This window comes from Calidris pugnax, unplaced genomic scaffold (assembly GCF_001431845.1).
Source record: "Calidris pugnax isolate Ruff unplaced genomic scaffold, ASM143184v1 scaffold102, whole genome shotgun sequence".
In the NCBI taxonomy this organism is placed as follows: Eukaryota; Metazoa; Chordata; class Aves; order Charadriiformes; family Scolopacidae; genus Calidris; species Calidris pugnax.
The window spans coordinates 4,694,730-4,710,710 of NW_015090846.1; the positions used below are offsets into that span (position 1 = coordinate 4,694,730).

Sequence of the window (15,981 nt, forward strand, 5' to 3'; positions counted from 1 at the left end):
GGGGGAGAAGGAGGGGGAGGAGGGAAAAGGACATAATTCGTGTTTGTATATGAGGGGGTGCGTCCTGGTGGCTTCAACGAGGCATTCCCCAAACCCTCAAGACCTTTGCTGGTTTTGGTGCGTTTTTCTGCAGCGCATAGTGTACCGTGTCAAACCCCACTTACTTTTTATTGTATCAATCATTCTCTTTATGCAGCAACACGGATCGGAGAACGCTTGCAGGTCCTGTTCTGAATGAGCTCCGCTCTCTGCCAGCTCAGCCTAGTTACTGCTGTAACTTAGTCTGGGGGATGGGAGAAAAAGGTTGCTGCTACTTTAAATATAATGCATTAAGAGGATGCTGGAAAAAGGCCTGCATGCTGTAATACCCAGCCATCTAGTTGGAAAAGGAGCCAGATGTAATACAAAAGAAGAAACACAGCCTCTTATGGATGCAGCACTAATTCATAAATCAGGTGAATCAGCTTAGGCAACTGCTGTGTTTTTATGCCTCTGCTGCATGGAGAACTGCATGTTGGATGCTTTTATTTGAAGTAATGGAACCAGATAATCCTTTGGACCAGGACAACTCCAATGGTAAGAAGTCGAAAACATAGAAAAGACAGGAGGAAAAAAAAAGGATAGTGAAAGAGTGTGTGAGTTACACATCCTACTAAAAGCTCAGGGCTAGGCATGTGTTTTTACTGTCTTCTGCATGGATAAGTAGAAATGACTGTGGTAACGTGCTTCACATTATCTTAGAAATCACCCTGTTTACAGGGTTTGGAGATAAACATGTAGTAGACTGATACATACAGTGGATTGCAAGGATCAGTGATCAGGCAGAATTAACCTGTCTTCTGGACAGTTTGCAGAGGAGAGAGGAACCTATGCATTTTACGTGATTCAGTTTGGGGGTCTTTTTTGCCTGTGAGAAAAGGATGTAACTTTATGCCGTATGTGCTGTCAAACGTAGCATTTGGAAGCAGTTTCTTTATCTGCAGAAAGCTTTCCTACAGGCAGTTGCATGAGTAATTTACTTAGAAAGATATATTTAGCTAGGGACCACATAAATTCGCCCTGGAATTAAAGTCCATGGTTAAAACTGCAGCTATTCCTTGGATTTATAGCATTCCATGTGCTGATGGTCGGGTATCTAGTCTGTTGGAAGGCATACAAAAAGCATTAATTGGGTTAAAAAGTTGTTTGCAATTGCAAGTCTTATTTCTCTATTAGTAGAGTGGGTTGGCTGCATTGAGGACAACAAATTGTTTACATTTTTGAAAACAATGTAAGATGGTGATTTTTGGAATAACTTGAGTCTCGGCTCTTTAGTATGTATTTGGTACTATTCTGGATTCAGTTTGAAATCTGCAATGTATTCCATACCCTACGTATATATTGTTCAAGAACTACTTATGTATTTCTACAGCATATTTTCTGCTGATAACCTAGACCTTCAAGTACCACATAACTGCAGTGTTAATATCACAGCAGACCTAAAACTGTGTGGAAGGAATGTGGTTAAGGGAATGAAGTAACATTTAAACTATGTGAACAGTTGACTGGGCAGATATAAGTGGGCAGCACTGCTTTACTTTGGGCTCTGTGCCACACTGAAGTTGAATTGTATAAAATAATCAAGGACAGATTTCAGTGTTGTTTCAAATGATAATTTTTACATTAAAAGATCAAGAGGGGAAAATCCCACTTTTTATTTCACTTTTCTATTCTCTTTCATATGTAGTTGTATTAATTTCTCTGTAGAAAACCAGCATCTACCTCTCATGTCTTATACCTCCTCTTAGACCACTAGGACATAGAATGAAATCTTGTTTTCTTCTTTACAGCAGGAAGCTTTGGGATTAGTAGAGAAGTGCATGCATATTTTGGGCTGAAGTTAACAAACAAATAAGCAGGTATTCTTGCCTGTTCCGACATCAGAAGCTGCGCTTTAGGAGTCATAGAGAGAATATTTTGATTCTGTGTGAAATACAAGTTTACCTTTGGTTTCTCAAATATGTTTAAGTGGCTCACTAAATTTAGAATGCATGTTTTAAGATATACAGGTTTCTCATTCTTTTCCTTATAGACACAAAATTATATTCTGTCATATTGTGTAGAAATTTGTTTTCCTAAAAAATATTTGAATAAGTAGGCAGAAACTGGAAGTGTTTGTAAACTGGGAAATACAAGACAAATAAGCAGTGGTGGTACCAAGTATCCTAGAAGAACCTTCACTGCTTCCCCTTCCTAACTATGTAAATCCCCATCTTCTTTTTAGAGTTTTTTTAATTACTTTGGTTTAAAATATCCCATTGTAAAACAAATGGGTTGAGAAGGTCAATTGCTTAAGTGTTACGCTGCTGGAGCTGAAGGAACAATATCCAGGACTGAGGGATTAATCTACTTTTATGATATACCGTGCCTTATTTTGCATGCATTCAGTGAATAGAAAGTTCCCAAAAATATTCTGGCAGAGTGCTGTTAAGAAATATTTTCTCCTTTGAGAATGTTTTCTTGTAGTTGTCATTCTTGAAGCAGCCCCTTTGTCCCTTTTATTGTCAAACAGCTGGTGAAGTGCTATGAACACATTGATAACTCTTGTGCTTATCTTCCTGCACTGCTCATGTGACAAATATTGATGCCTTGGGAAGTGACCATAACTTGAAGCTTCTGTGCTTACTGTAGAACTGCCTCTTTTACATTCAGGAATGTCAAATCAAATTCCTTTTCCTGCCAGCAGAGTGAAAAGTGTTATTTAATTTTTCATCTACCTGATAGTCCATATTGGTTAACCATCTACCTTAAAATTCAGCGTCAGTTCATTCTTAGTTGCTTATTGCCAGCCCAATCAATAGATCACTAATGACAGTAAAAGCTGTTCTGAAAAATATGTAGCAATAATATACTTTAAAGTTGCTCTTTTTGCCTCCTGCAGCCCTTTCATTTGCTTACAGAACTGTATGAAATCAGGTAGAAGGACGTTAGTGGAATATTCAGGACTGAGAAGCTGTGTGTCTCGTTTCTCAGCACAGGTTTTTTTCCCTAACTGAATTAGGTTGCCAGATTTTCATGGAGATACCTCATCGATTTATTATTGCTAGTAACTGGAACAGAGAAGGGGCCACTCATTTATTTGGGGGCCTGAAATGAGATTTGAGCTGTGTTAGTAGTCTTGACATAGTAGACCCTGGAATAAAATCATAACCTGTGGGTGAAATGGTTGTTGGATTTTTTCTCTCTGATCCTTCACTGAGGGTGAAGGTATTTGTGCTGCTCGGAGCACAGGCTTGGGAGGTTGATAGCCATTTTGACGTTTGTGAAAATAGATGGGAGTTCTGTAACTTCTCTCCAAGTGTGCCCAGGATAAAGGTTTACATAAAGCTACAGGTTCTTGTAAGGGTTTTAAATGTCATTAAAGCACCCCCTTCCACACTTCCCACTCCCAGTATTTTCTTTCCATTCTCTGAAATGCAGGAATATAAAGAAAGGTTATTGTCAGTTTATGATGGGTCACAGTGCTGACTTTTTGATGTGTTCTTGTTAATGTACTGGCATGGTTTTACTTGATTCTTTTCATAAAAAAAATAAAAAAAAAATCTTGGAAGAAAAGAGCTGAAGAATGTGCTGATTCTAAAACCATAACCCTAAATTACCCATTTCAGAGGGATGACATATCAGAGCTACAGATTTCTCTTTTGTGCTGTAGCCACTTGCAACTACAAGAATAAAAGACAACTCAGCAGCTTTTTACAAGCTGGTGAAGATTTATTAGATGTTGTATTTGTGTACAAACTCTTGCATACAAAATATCTATGACTTTTGCATTCATTGTGTCTTCTAATTGCTTAGATCACAGTTTATATGACTCTAGTGAACGCTGGTACCACCTCTGAGTTTATTCTCTTGTGTGTCCTGATGGTATTTCTTTATGAATTAGTTGTTAATCTTTTAAGAGCACGGTATTTTTAGTGGACCTTTTGAACAACCTTGTAGACCAAATGCCAAGTGCTCATTTTAGTGGAATCATATTCCCTACACAATAAGTGTGAATCACAGATGCAGATTCTGTACCACAAAGAAATGAAATTAAACCATTGTGCTTTAATAACACAATAATTATGGCGTATTTTTTCAGTCTGTGACACACACATTCAACCAGGCGAATTACATGGACGCCAGCCAGGCTTGAACTTTGTCTGCTGTTGGTAATTTAGATTCTTCAAGCAATGTTCTAGGGCAGTAATGAAATCCCAGCCTCGGTGACACCTTGTTGTGCATTAAAAATCGCTCTTAGAGAGGAAAACAGAAGCAAGGACTGGAAAACCAGAATTTTTTGTAGATGATATATGAAGTTTCTTAGTAGAGTTGTGTGGGAAACCAAGGCCAACAAATTATGGCTGCTGCAGGTGAAGATGGAGGTGTTTTATTTGGAGAGATAGGGTAGATCTGCCTTAGAACAGGAAAAGGCCATGAATGTTTCTACTGAGCTGGATTTGGCAGATGATGTAGTTGGGGGCACCTCATCCAGAATCTCAGCAGACAGAGCCGAGGGCCCATCAGCTTTCCAGGCTCTTTACTTTCCTGGACTTGAAATTTATTTTCACTGTGTGGACAATATGTATGTATTCTTAACCTTATACGATCTTCTTTTAAAAATGATCTGATGTTCTCAGAGAGAACAATGATTAGATTAAAAATAAGATGAAAAATAGTGAAATCTTTTGAAGCATCTTTGAGATTTCCACAGAAAAGGCTACCAACCAGGAATTTCCCATGCAAGAGGAAATTCTGCTGCATTTTAGGCATCTGGTAATGAGAAAAAGACAGGAAATAGGATGACAAGGCTAATTTTCAGTGCAGTACTCTAAAGGCCCTGCCTTCTAAATAGAGGTAATACTGAAGATGCCATGCAGTTATGTTTTGAAAAGTTAACTCCCCCTCATCTACCAACAACCGAGAGTTTAAAGTATAAGTTATTTACATTTTACCATTCTAATTAAGTTAATTTGTTCTGGAGCAAATGAGTCACTGTATCGGGGTTGTTTTGGTAGGTTTGCACAAATTACAGAGACTTTCCTTGGATCTTTGAAAGGCAGAGCACTGATCTTTTTCCTTGTGTGAGAGGAAAGGAGTTTGGTCTGGGAGCAGCCGTCTTGCAAAAAAACTGTACAAAACCAGAGGTGAACTTTGGCATTTCTTCTCCGTGGTACTGTCCTGCCCTACTGAGTGTCAACACTTGGTTTATATAAAGACTGAATGTTGGAAAGTAACGAGCTTTGGTGGTAGCAATTTTTAAAAGGTAATTTCCCGTTGTTGTCCACAGAACTGAAGTAAAATAGTAGTGAGTAGGTTGGCAATTAAACATATTAAACTATCATTAGGTGATTAGACAGTGCTGTGCTGTGACCTGTGGCATAAATCCTTAAAAAATTATTTGTTGCTTCCCTGCTTACCACAGCCAACATTTATGTTGATTGCAAAGAACTCTTTGAGTTAAATACATTAAAGAAACAAAATGTGTGTTATTACTAGGAGTATTTATCCTAGACATCTGTGACTAGCCCACTGATTTAACAAAGTGTGTTATTTCGTGATATTCCATTAGAAACGTGAGGTCTCTCTTTTGAGTGGTTTTTAAAAATCATACTTTTTCTTAGTGAAAGTCAGTTTTCAAGGCTGAGCCAGCAGAGGACTATAGAACGTTGAGACAGTTATGCTCCTTTCTTTTCTTCTTTGACATAGTTCCTACACCATGTCTGTCTTAGGGCTTCTGACAAAAGAGAGGGAAAGACACATGTGCTTGATGGTTGGAAAAATGAAAAAGAAAAAGACAAATGGCAGTGTAATACCTAGAGAAGATAAATGCAGACTGAATTCCTGATGAATTGTGCATAAAAGTGGTAGGAATATTTTGCGTGGCAACCCTTTCCTTTATATTCTTCTGTAGTTTTCTTCATTTTACCTACACTGTATTCAGGTACTAACCATAATTTGTAGGAAAGATGTATTGTACTGAAAGGTAAGTGTGAAGCAGCTAATAAATTTTTCTGGAACAGAAGTTCTAAATCTTGGTGGGCAAAAACAAAGTGAGGCATCTGCACATAAGAAATATTGGTGACAAAATCAAATGAAATATCTTACCTGAGGGCAGTATTTGTTGGTGAACATCTGAAGCAGTGACAGATTTGCTCTCCAAGTTCCATTAGGCCACTGTTTCACATCATTTCCTGAGGTTCCTACAAGTTATATGATCAGTATTGGACTTGCTCCAACGAAATGATCCTGGTATGTGTAGTGAGCACTGTTGGAAAAGGATCATAAATAATCTGAACTGTCAGTGACCGTGTGGCAAGTAGAGCGAGCGTTACAGAGTTTAGAGTAAGTGGGCAGCTGTAATGGGGTTTCCCTGTTGTCACCAAAACTTTTTGGCAACAAAGAGAAAGATTTAAAAAGAGATACAAGCATTATCTGGTAACTTCACTACAATTTACACTAAGCAGTGGAACAGGAAGATCCAATATGGCTTTAATAAATTGTCCAGCAGTATCTAAACAGCAGAAAGCTCCAGGGGAACATGAGACCAAGGATTAAGAAGATTACCGTGTAATGATTTGTAGAATGCATTCTACAATTTCCAAGTTTGTAGTTGAATTATGAACAACAATTGCACACAGTCTCTTCCTTTCTCCCCCTGCTGACATCTGTAGAAGAGGGAAGAGCCAGTCGATAACCAGCACCCCACCAGCTCATGAGCATGTAATGAGGGAGAGCCATCTCTCTGAAATCGTGGAGGAACATTAGATGAATAGACCATCCATCCTTGGAGGTACTTGGAACGGTCAAAGTAGCGTCTTCATTCTTTTCATAGTCACACATGTTCAAGGCTTCTTTTCTTTTGCTTCTAAAAGAGCAACTTCAAAGCAGAGCATTGTGGGGAAACCTCCCAGTTCGGTGTCTAAAATCTACAAGTCTCTCTCAGAAGTTTCTCCGGCAGCAGCCTGCTACTGGAGAGGTGAATTCAGTATCGTTAAATGGAAGGGAAGAGTGTACTCTCTTAATCTGTTCTTCTTCTGTGGTTACTGAAATCTGCCCAGTCAGAACCTGGTATCTAAAAGTGGTCATTAATATTAGTGTGGTGTATCAGCAAGTTCTGGTAGTAGGTAACAGAAACTGGAGAAGTCACAGAAGAAATTGTCAGTCCTTACTGAGAGCCAAGACCCACATTTTGACAAAGGGTGAGCCAAGTGGATTTTTTCTGAGACCTTTAATCACGGGTTATTGTGATCATGTACATGTAACTACCAAGATGTTGGCCAGCAGCCTCCTCTTCTGGTGATGCCCAGAAAGACTGACATCTGCTGGTGCTTCACATCTGTGTCTAACAAACACACTGTACACGAGGGATATAAAGAATAAATAGCTGCTTACCTTTAGCCACTTCACTATAATATTCTTTATTATGGCTGATTAGGATGTTTGCCAAGGAGGTTTCTCAGTGCATACATGTGGTTATCATGTCAGTTAGAGCATTATAGTAATAAATAGATGTGCTTCCCCTCAGAGCATCTCCAAGGAATCAGCACATGTAAAAGATTTAATTGCAAAGCATTGCTGCTGCTGCTGCTGCTGTGGGCTCAGAGGCCCACCAGATGCCTTGCTGTGTGAGTCAGTAGTCAGTGATTTTGGCTGCTATAGAGCATAATGCACTGATCAGAAAATGTCTGCCAAAAATGAAGTTTCAAGAAATGTTTGTTTTCTTACCGGATCTAGATACGCTTCTAGTTCGGTTTTACACCTTCAAATACGTCTCTAGGTGTGGTTGGGAAGTTGGTAGGCAGCCGTGGCAGATGAAATAACAGAAGCCCTTGTTCTTTGTCCCAGAGCTGTATGTGTGGGTTTGTTTGCTTAACCATTGGGTGGGCATGGCATGGCTTGTGTCGCAAATCAGTGCCTCGGCATCTAGGTCCTGCTGTTAATCCGAGCAGGAGAAATCCTGCTGAAAGTGGGAAAATAAGGTGCTAATAGAGTCTTATTTGTTTCAAAATAAAGGGAAAAAACAAGACTTAATAAAAGTTAGACCAGGGTTCATGATATTTTATTGTCTCTGCAACTGTTCTTCTATTTTGCAGAAGTGCTATTAGAGCATTACTCATGGCAGAGAGAATATCCCTGAAGAGTTTTTCACAGTCCATGTGTCAGACAGGAATGCAAAGGATCAATTTACAGCCACAGACAAAGATCTGAAAGCATCCAGGGGGACCTAGGAGAATGCTTCTCACCCCAAATAGTTTTACTGATTTAACTGATTCCACTTGTCTGACTGCAGCGTGTTTTCAGCTCACCCAGAGTTCATTCCTGAGTGGCAGCATTACAAACATCGGATGTCGGCTGCAGCGAGAGCTGGTACGGGAACGTTAAACACAGTGTGACCCCCTTGCAGTCTTTTCTGTTGTAAAACTAAAGAGAATTTCAGTATGTTTTGGAAAGCTCACGAGTGCAGTACTGTATTCCAGGGAGAAACCTGCTGGTGCTGTGGAACTCGGTTTCCCTGAGTAACTTGCTTTGTGTAGCAGATCCTCCTCTATGATGCAGCCGCAGCTCTCAGAAGAAGCCAGGCATCAGGACAAGGGGTTGTATTTTAAAGTTCTTTCTGAACGAGACACTGGCAGTGGTCTGTGAGCAAAGCACAGCAGTTAGCAGTAGTTCACTGGTTCTGGTTGCCCTGCTTTTGGGTAATGGTTGTGCTTCACCTAAAAGTTAGCAGTCGTTAATTCATTTGCTTCTTAGATGTATTCGGTTTATTGTCATTGAAAGTCTCCCAGTAAACCTTAGAAAAAACAGGATGTATTAATCTGTTCAGGAGAGACAGTTTTGAAATTAACCTTTCTTCTTTTCATATCATTTGCAACAGGATCTGTAAAGTTAGGCCTTAATGTTAGAAACATTTGTGTATGTATTCAGCAAGAGATGGCATGAGGAGCTTCCCTGAGTTATCTGGGCATTTTTTGTCTGAAGAGCACACAAGCAGTTCATCACTTTTTTTGGCTCTTAACAAATGTTTGTTTTTTTTAAGAATGAAGAAAAACAAGCAAAGATTGAAATCTTATTGTGACTTTTAACCCAAGACGAAGTTGAGCACACAAATTAAAGATAGGGAAAATGTAATCAGCATTTCGGATTTAGGGAAAAAAAAGCAGGTGCATTCAGCTTGAAACCAAGGCTGCGTACACTGGGGGCTGCTGCTCTGGCTGTGGTGCCTCTCACTAGGAGAGAGGCGTGTTTTATTTTCCCTGCTTATTCATTTTCTGAGTCATTCATCTTGTGCTATAGCTATTGAAAACTGTAACAGAGTCTGGGAAGCGCTTGGCTTTTGAGTGCAGCCTCCTGATTGGACTGGGGAATGCTGCTGTTCGGGAATAATGTGTGAATACCATCTGCTCCGAGGAGCTGGGAGTCTCCGTGAATTTTGCTCGGAGAGGCACCTTTAGCCAGGACTACAGGCAAGGGGAGTGAGCTTGCTTCTCCTCTTTCTTATCCAAACTTTCAGTTGTCGCTGGATTTCCTTTCTGTTTCCCCGTTGAACTTTTTTGTGCTTTGCTCGAGGGCTGAAGTGCTCCTCCTGTGGGTTTTGGGCTTGTTTTTCCTTTATTTTTTTTCCTGTGTGGGATTTCTTCTGGGGTCCAGCATGCACACCAAATGGGGAAATAAATCAGCAAGTTTTGCAGCTGTTTATTGCAGCACAACAGTTAACATGGAATGTCTGAGTTGCTTTGAGAAACTACTTCCAAAAATTTGACCTGCTCATAAAAAGGTAAGCAGTTAAGGACTTCTGAATTTCAGGGACTAACTTTTTACTTGCACAGAGGTTTTGTTTCGTTAGGAATGAATATGTCTCATTTGAAATGTACAGTTGCCTTGTAGCAATGCCTGGGATCAAAGACTGTTTTGTCTCAGAATTTCTTTAATGAGCCTGAAGAAATGAGCAGGGTTGGAACAATGATTGCCTTTTGCTCTTTTGTGTAGAAATTGTCTTAATACAAACTTTCTGCAGTGCAAGTGTATTTGTAATTCAAGACAGCTTATATTTTTCAGTTTGCATCTTTATGAAGAGAACTCTCTCAACTCTTGTTTTCCTGATTATGGAATCTCTTTTTCAGACTGTTATCTCAGACGAAACACAGCTATTTTTCAGCAGTCTGCATTTGCAGTCAAATGGTGCATTCCTCTTCAAGAAGACAAGATGTAGTTTGTGAGCCCATTAAATCCTGCTCACTAATGACCTGCTGGTGTAGTCTCAGTCACTAGAGAGAAACCGTAGCCATTCCTTTAACCTCAGAACAACAGGCCTGACACCCCACGATTGATAGCCACCATTCTCGCCCAGTACTTTTAGCACATACTTAACTTTTTGATGGTACTGTTTTAAAACGTAGTTATAATTTATTTTTTTTTTCCTGAAGGTTACATTTCAATCAGACACTTTTATCTACACGAGGGAAAGTCAGCTGAGGCAGGACAGGACTACTGATGTTTTACAAAACCTTAGCCTTCCTTCCACTGAGTCAGATCATTCAATTTACTGTTGTCTGTTCCAAGAATAAATCTGCAAAGCATATTCCTAAGACTTTGTTTGTTGAAGGCTTCACTGTAATTAACTTTTGGTCTATTTGTTTTTTAGCTTTCTTGTTTGTGTTGGTATGTTAATTGTAACTGTGTAGTAAGTGTGTGAGTTGGGTGTACTTACATGTATTCTAAGAGAAGTGTTTAGTACTTGTAAATAAGGGAACAGTGGATTTATATAACTGATACTCCACCTAACCTAAACTCTTCATATTGAATCAATTTTAAATAAGCAAGAAAAGGTCTTAAATCTAGTACGCTTTCTTACACTCAGGCCTTTTGAGCTAATGTTCTAGTAATACAGAAAAGAGCTGTCGCTGTCTGCAATTTCACTGAAAAAAAAAAAAAAAAGAAAAAAAAAAGATTTACAATTAGGCATCCTTTCACTTAGTCATTTCTGTGGCAAAATGCCAGATCATCAAAAGCGACTCTTTTAATGAGAAAAAAACTTTGCGGAAGCCTGAATCAGGATAATTGTTGCAAGCCAAAGATGGAACACCAGAATCACACAGAGGTGCAACCCCAGTGCGTTGGCTGGTGGGCACTCTACTTGCCTGGAATATGGGATGTATGGATTAAGGTCTCGCTGTGCCTGGTGCAAGCCAAGTGTGTGGCTCTCATTTTATGTGTGTTGTAAAACCTTGACAGGTCATGCATGTACCAGTACAAATGGGGTTTTCCAGTAATCATCACATTTCTGGGGCTAGAAAAACCTATTTCTCATTCATTGCTGCTGCTAAGAATAATAAATGCTCACTTCAGTCTTTTTCAGTGGAATTATATCGTCAATCGTAGATTTCCCAGGTGCCCTTTTTTAATCTGTCATTGGGCCAGACCTGGTGATTAGAATGAAGTAGCATGAGGAATAAAATTCTGACCTTTGAACTCCAGAGGTGAAGATCACTTCCAGACGTAGCAGGAGGTTTTTTGACCGTTGGCAGTAGTGACTGAGCATCAGAAATAACTGACAGTATATGGGACAGTGGAATCAGAGCTTTTAAACTCAGTGGTATGTACATGTATACACTCAAATCAAACATCAGCTGATCGTAAAGTGTGTTTATTTTTTGCTCAGAGTGGACAGGCTTTTTGTACTTTCCCTTCATCAAACACAGTAGTTATTAGGTTCAGTGGTCTAAGCGGGACATATGTCTTTGCATGGGTAGAGTTTATTTTTTAGGGACTTGACTACCCCTTCTGTAGTGGGTTACTGCTAGATCCCTCAACAAAGCTCTCCACAGCTTAGTAGTGCTTAGTATTTCCTTTTAATAAGATCCTGTGTGGCTGTTGTTTGCCTTGTTTGCCTGGCTGTTGCTAATATCATCAGTATTGCAATGTTTTTCACTCTCTAACCCAGATACCTTCATGTCATTTTAAATGTGTTGCAATTATCTTGTTCTTATAAAGGGGAGCTGAATTAGAAGTGACTTGCCCAGAGTCAGACACAGGAAGCAGTTATCATTGTATTGTAGTTGTAATGAATCTTCTACGTTCCTGGTTAGCTCTTCAGCCACTCCTCTTCCTCCATGGTCTTCCTCCTTCCCCATTTCCCTTTCTTCACTCTTCTCTTCTTCACTCCCTGTCCCTGGAGGATGTTTGTCATTTTGCTGTGAGAGCATTATCCACCTGATACGTCTATATGAGTTTGGGAAATCACAGTGCTGCTTTTTTTCAGCAGACCAGAGTATTTATTTCCTTGAAGATGAAGAATTATCATTTTCACTATAGGCAAGAGTTCTTTCTTGCTAAAGTGGTGACTCTGATAATGCAACAACACTATAGTGCATTTACAGTTTAATTTCAAGAATCCAAATAGATTTCTTTTTCATCCACCTCCTCTCTTGCCTGACTTAGTTGCCAGACTTTCTCTGGAAGTGCAGTCTCACTTAATTCATGGAGAATGTGGCTCCCTCTGCCACACTTGGAGCCTGGAGTCTAAATCAGTACATTTTTAGTGAACTTCAGCTTAAGGCAAATCTGACCTACCTAGAATATAGGTCTCCAGATTGCAGACGTGAGCCAGTGATGAGCCACTACCATTAACATTAAAGTACTTTGCATGTATCTGCACTAGCTATTTCTATTGCCTTTTATATAATCTAATATTCCTTTGCCAAGGAGTAAGATGTAATAGGAACTATTTTTGTGTGAGCGTGTTTGCTGGCTCTGAGCTCCTCTGAATAGATGCCGCCTCCTGCAATGATGTCATTGCTTCTGGTGTTTGCCAGTAGACTATCAAAATGTTAAAAATCAAGATAATATCAAGATAAGACAAAAAAATATCAAGATAAAAAATGGCTAGCTTTCCTCCATCTAGGTCAGATGAAGCATAGAAGCCAGTGTTTTAAACAGAAGAGAATATTAATGGAAAGAGAAGGACTTCAGAGAAACTGGGACAGTCTGGTGGCCAGCGCAGTAGAACAGAGAATTCTTGGTTTCTGTTTCAGACTATGTGAAATCATTTTGCAGAGCAGCTGTGATTTGATTTTTAATTTCCTCATGGAAATTCCTTCTTTCTCTCAAGGTATTTAAGCCCACATCTGCTCCTTTCTCCCAGGAGACTGTGCTGTGGGGTGGGTTGTCTTTAGTTCCCCTGATCCAGGGTCCCCAACCTCTTCTGCTGTGAACAGAATGTGGTGACTGGAACTTGGACTCTGTCCTTCAGTCTTGGGAATTTAGTCTCGAAAAAATGTACCCAGAGCTGTGTGGCAATTATGTAAAGGGCTTTTGAATGATCAAAATCAGATTTTCTACAGAATAAATTCAAAGAAAATTCAGCTAATTTCGTCTCTCTATGTCTTTTTTCTCCAAGCTTGTCTTTTTAGATAGTATTTCTTTACAAAATTACAATGTCTTACTCTTTGACTTTTATAGAGTATAAAGCAACACTATTCCTACTACCAGGAACAAAAAATAAAATATCTTTTGTACTGCTAAAAGAATATCAGACAATGGTGATATTTCTTTGAATTCATTAGTTTAGCATTTAATTCCTTAGAGTTAATGCTTTTAAAAGAGTTAACTGCTACATTTAAATCACATTTGGTCAAAACTTGAGTGTCTTAAGTAGGTTTTTCTTGGTAGTTTGCAGAAGTATCCATTGTACTTTAGGATGAAAATGGATTGCAAACCTGTTCTGTTCCAATTCTGTGCTACCTGCTGGGCTCTGTCCCTGCCTGGTGGCCGTCGCTGTGGCCATCCCTGTGGCACAGGGAGGCTGCTGTCTGAACTCCAAACGCCAGGTGGGTGTTGTGCCAAGAGTAGCTGTAGAAGAATAACCACAATACTCCATTAGTGATCCTTTCAGCCCTGAGCTGAAGATTTATACCTCCATTAGAAGGATTAGTTGAGGTTTCAGGACTCTTCTTCCTTGGGTTCTCATTACTGGGGACTGTCACTTGGCAAACTGCTGTGACGATTTTGTGTCATCTGCCTCCAGCAGGATGAGGGGAAGGCTGAAAGAGCCATGGGGACTTCCATAAAGGCTGTAGGTTAGACCTAAATGCACTCTAGAATATAAAGCTGATACATTTTAAAAGTCTTGTTTAAGGATGAGATTTCTTAATTTTTCAAATACTAAATATTTGTCGATACTATGTGTATAATATACACTATATCAGACACATAACCTATATACCAAATAATAAGGAAATCTAAAAGGGACGGCATACCATAATATTTCAAAATGTATATTTCCAGCCTTTCTTGCTGAAGTCCCATACATCATCCTTAGCTTCTGATCCTGACCTCAGCAGCTTCAAGGACAAGAACCTCCCTTGTTTTGAGTTTGTAATTCATAATTAAGTAGCACAGAACTGAAGGCAAAGAGTATTGTCAGTTGAAATGAGTCTTGTACTTAACTTCATTGGGTGCTGACATGGAGAATCTTAGAGAAGTGAGATTAAATAGTTTATGGACAGTGTAGAAGAGCCGAATTTCTGGAATAAAGTCAACATTTGAAAACAGGTGTCTTGAGAAAGAGAAGTGTTTGAAGAGGGTAATGTTTTAAATGTATGTAATACCTTTCACTGAAAAAAGAGGATGTGGTTTAGATTAGGAGAGTATGTTTTTCAAACTGCAGGATGTGAAATGGCTGCTGGGTATGTCTGTAGTTTATAGATTTTCACAGAAGAATTCCCTGATAGTATTAATTGGAGAAATGGTGATAATTATTAATAGGATTAAAAAGAAATGGAGAACACTGATAATATATGCAAGCCTGTGCTTTTAATACAGCTTGTGTGGGTGAATTCAGGGGGAGAGTAAGAGAGAACAAGTCTATTCTTAAAAAAGAAATTCTTACAGAAAGATTCATATCTTAGTACGTATGGTTTCCTCAATTTTCTTATAATTTTATCCACATGGTTTTATCTCTAAAAGCAAAGCACCCCCCTCCTACCCCCAGTCAGAAGAAGAAGTGCCGGTATCAGGAGATGACACCAACTTTCCTCTCAAGAGCGCTAAGTAACGTAGCTGGGGAAAATGTGGAATAAGAGGATGTTCCAACAGCCAGATTTTCAGGGTTTATCTTGGTTTCTTGTGGGCCTGTTGCGATTGCTGTCTGACTTCCTGATCTCAGGCATTTGGTGCATCTTAAAAGCAAAATGGAGATTTTGGTTAAGCTTCCCCCCAGCATTTTGTGGAGAGCTGATCAGATTCCTGCCCGTTGCATCTGCTCTCCTTCACACCCCACTTTTACTCCCGCAGTGGAGTAGAGCTGATTTTGTGGTAGGGCAAGTGGTAGGAGAATTGAGGCCTCTGTGTTCTTTATTTCATTGCGGTCCCATCTGCCCAGTAACTGCTCCAAGGTGTTAAATATAACAATAAGGATAAATAAACTCATAGAACACTAGTGATCAAAACTGTCTCTATGAAGTACTGCTCCTCAGTTGCATGGACTGAGGGACCACCCGAAGCTCATTATAAAAGGTGGGTGATTTCAGCTCCTCCCTTTGCTGTTGCTTCACTGCTGCTGGGTAACAGTCAGATGGGAATTGCATTGCCCTTGCACAACGTATAAATACTGATGCCTGTCCCAGGGGTTACACCTCTGAGGAGCCATCCTACAGCTGGTTTGTGTGAGATTTTGGGGTTTTGTTCTCTTCCCTCCTTGTGTTCGAAATACAAAAGGCAAAGAGTGGAGGAGGACTAAAGGAGGAGGACTAAAGGACTAAAGGAGATTTATTCAGTATTCAGTCCTGAGTGTAACTGTCCTGTAAACCATCCACCTGGACAGTACTTTAAAAAAGGCACTCTGTATTGTTCAGGAAGAGCCATGTAAAGTCACCGGGCTTAGAAGTAGTTGTAAAACTGCAGGATTTAAGTGTTTAAATTCTGATAAGTATGTACTGCGTATTTGGGAAATAAGCCAGTTAA

At 39.6% G+C, this 15,981-nt stretch overlaps 1 protein-coding gene across 2 annotated transcripts in view; it reads left to right on the forward strand.

The window, feature by feature from the left end:
* The first annotated feature begins 83 nt into the window (after positions 1–83).
* Positions 84–15,981, forward strand: part of DAB2IP (DAB2 interacting protein) — a 202,076-nt gene continuing 186,178 nt past the window's right edge. Inside the window, exon 1 of one of the 2 annotated variants that reach the window (XM_014942895.1) lies at positions 84–576. In XM_014942895.1, the coding sequence (XP_014798381.1) occupies positions 519–576 (58 nt within the window). In that variant the 5' untranslated portion in view covers positions 84–518. Of the gene's footprint in view, positions 577–9,388; positions 9,797–15,981 lie in introns of those variants that run through there. The other variant, XM_014942900.1, reaches the window with a different exon arrangement.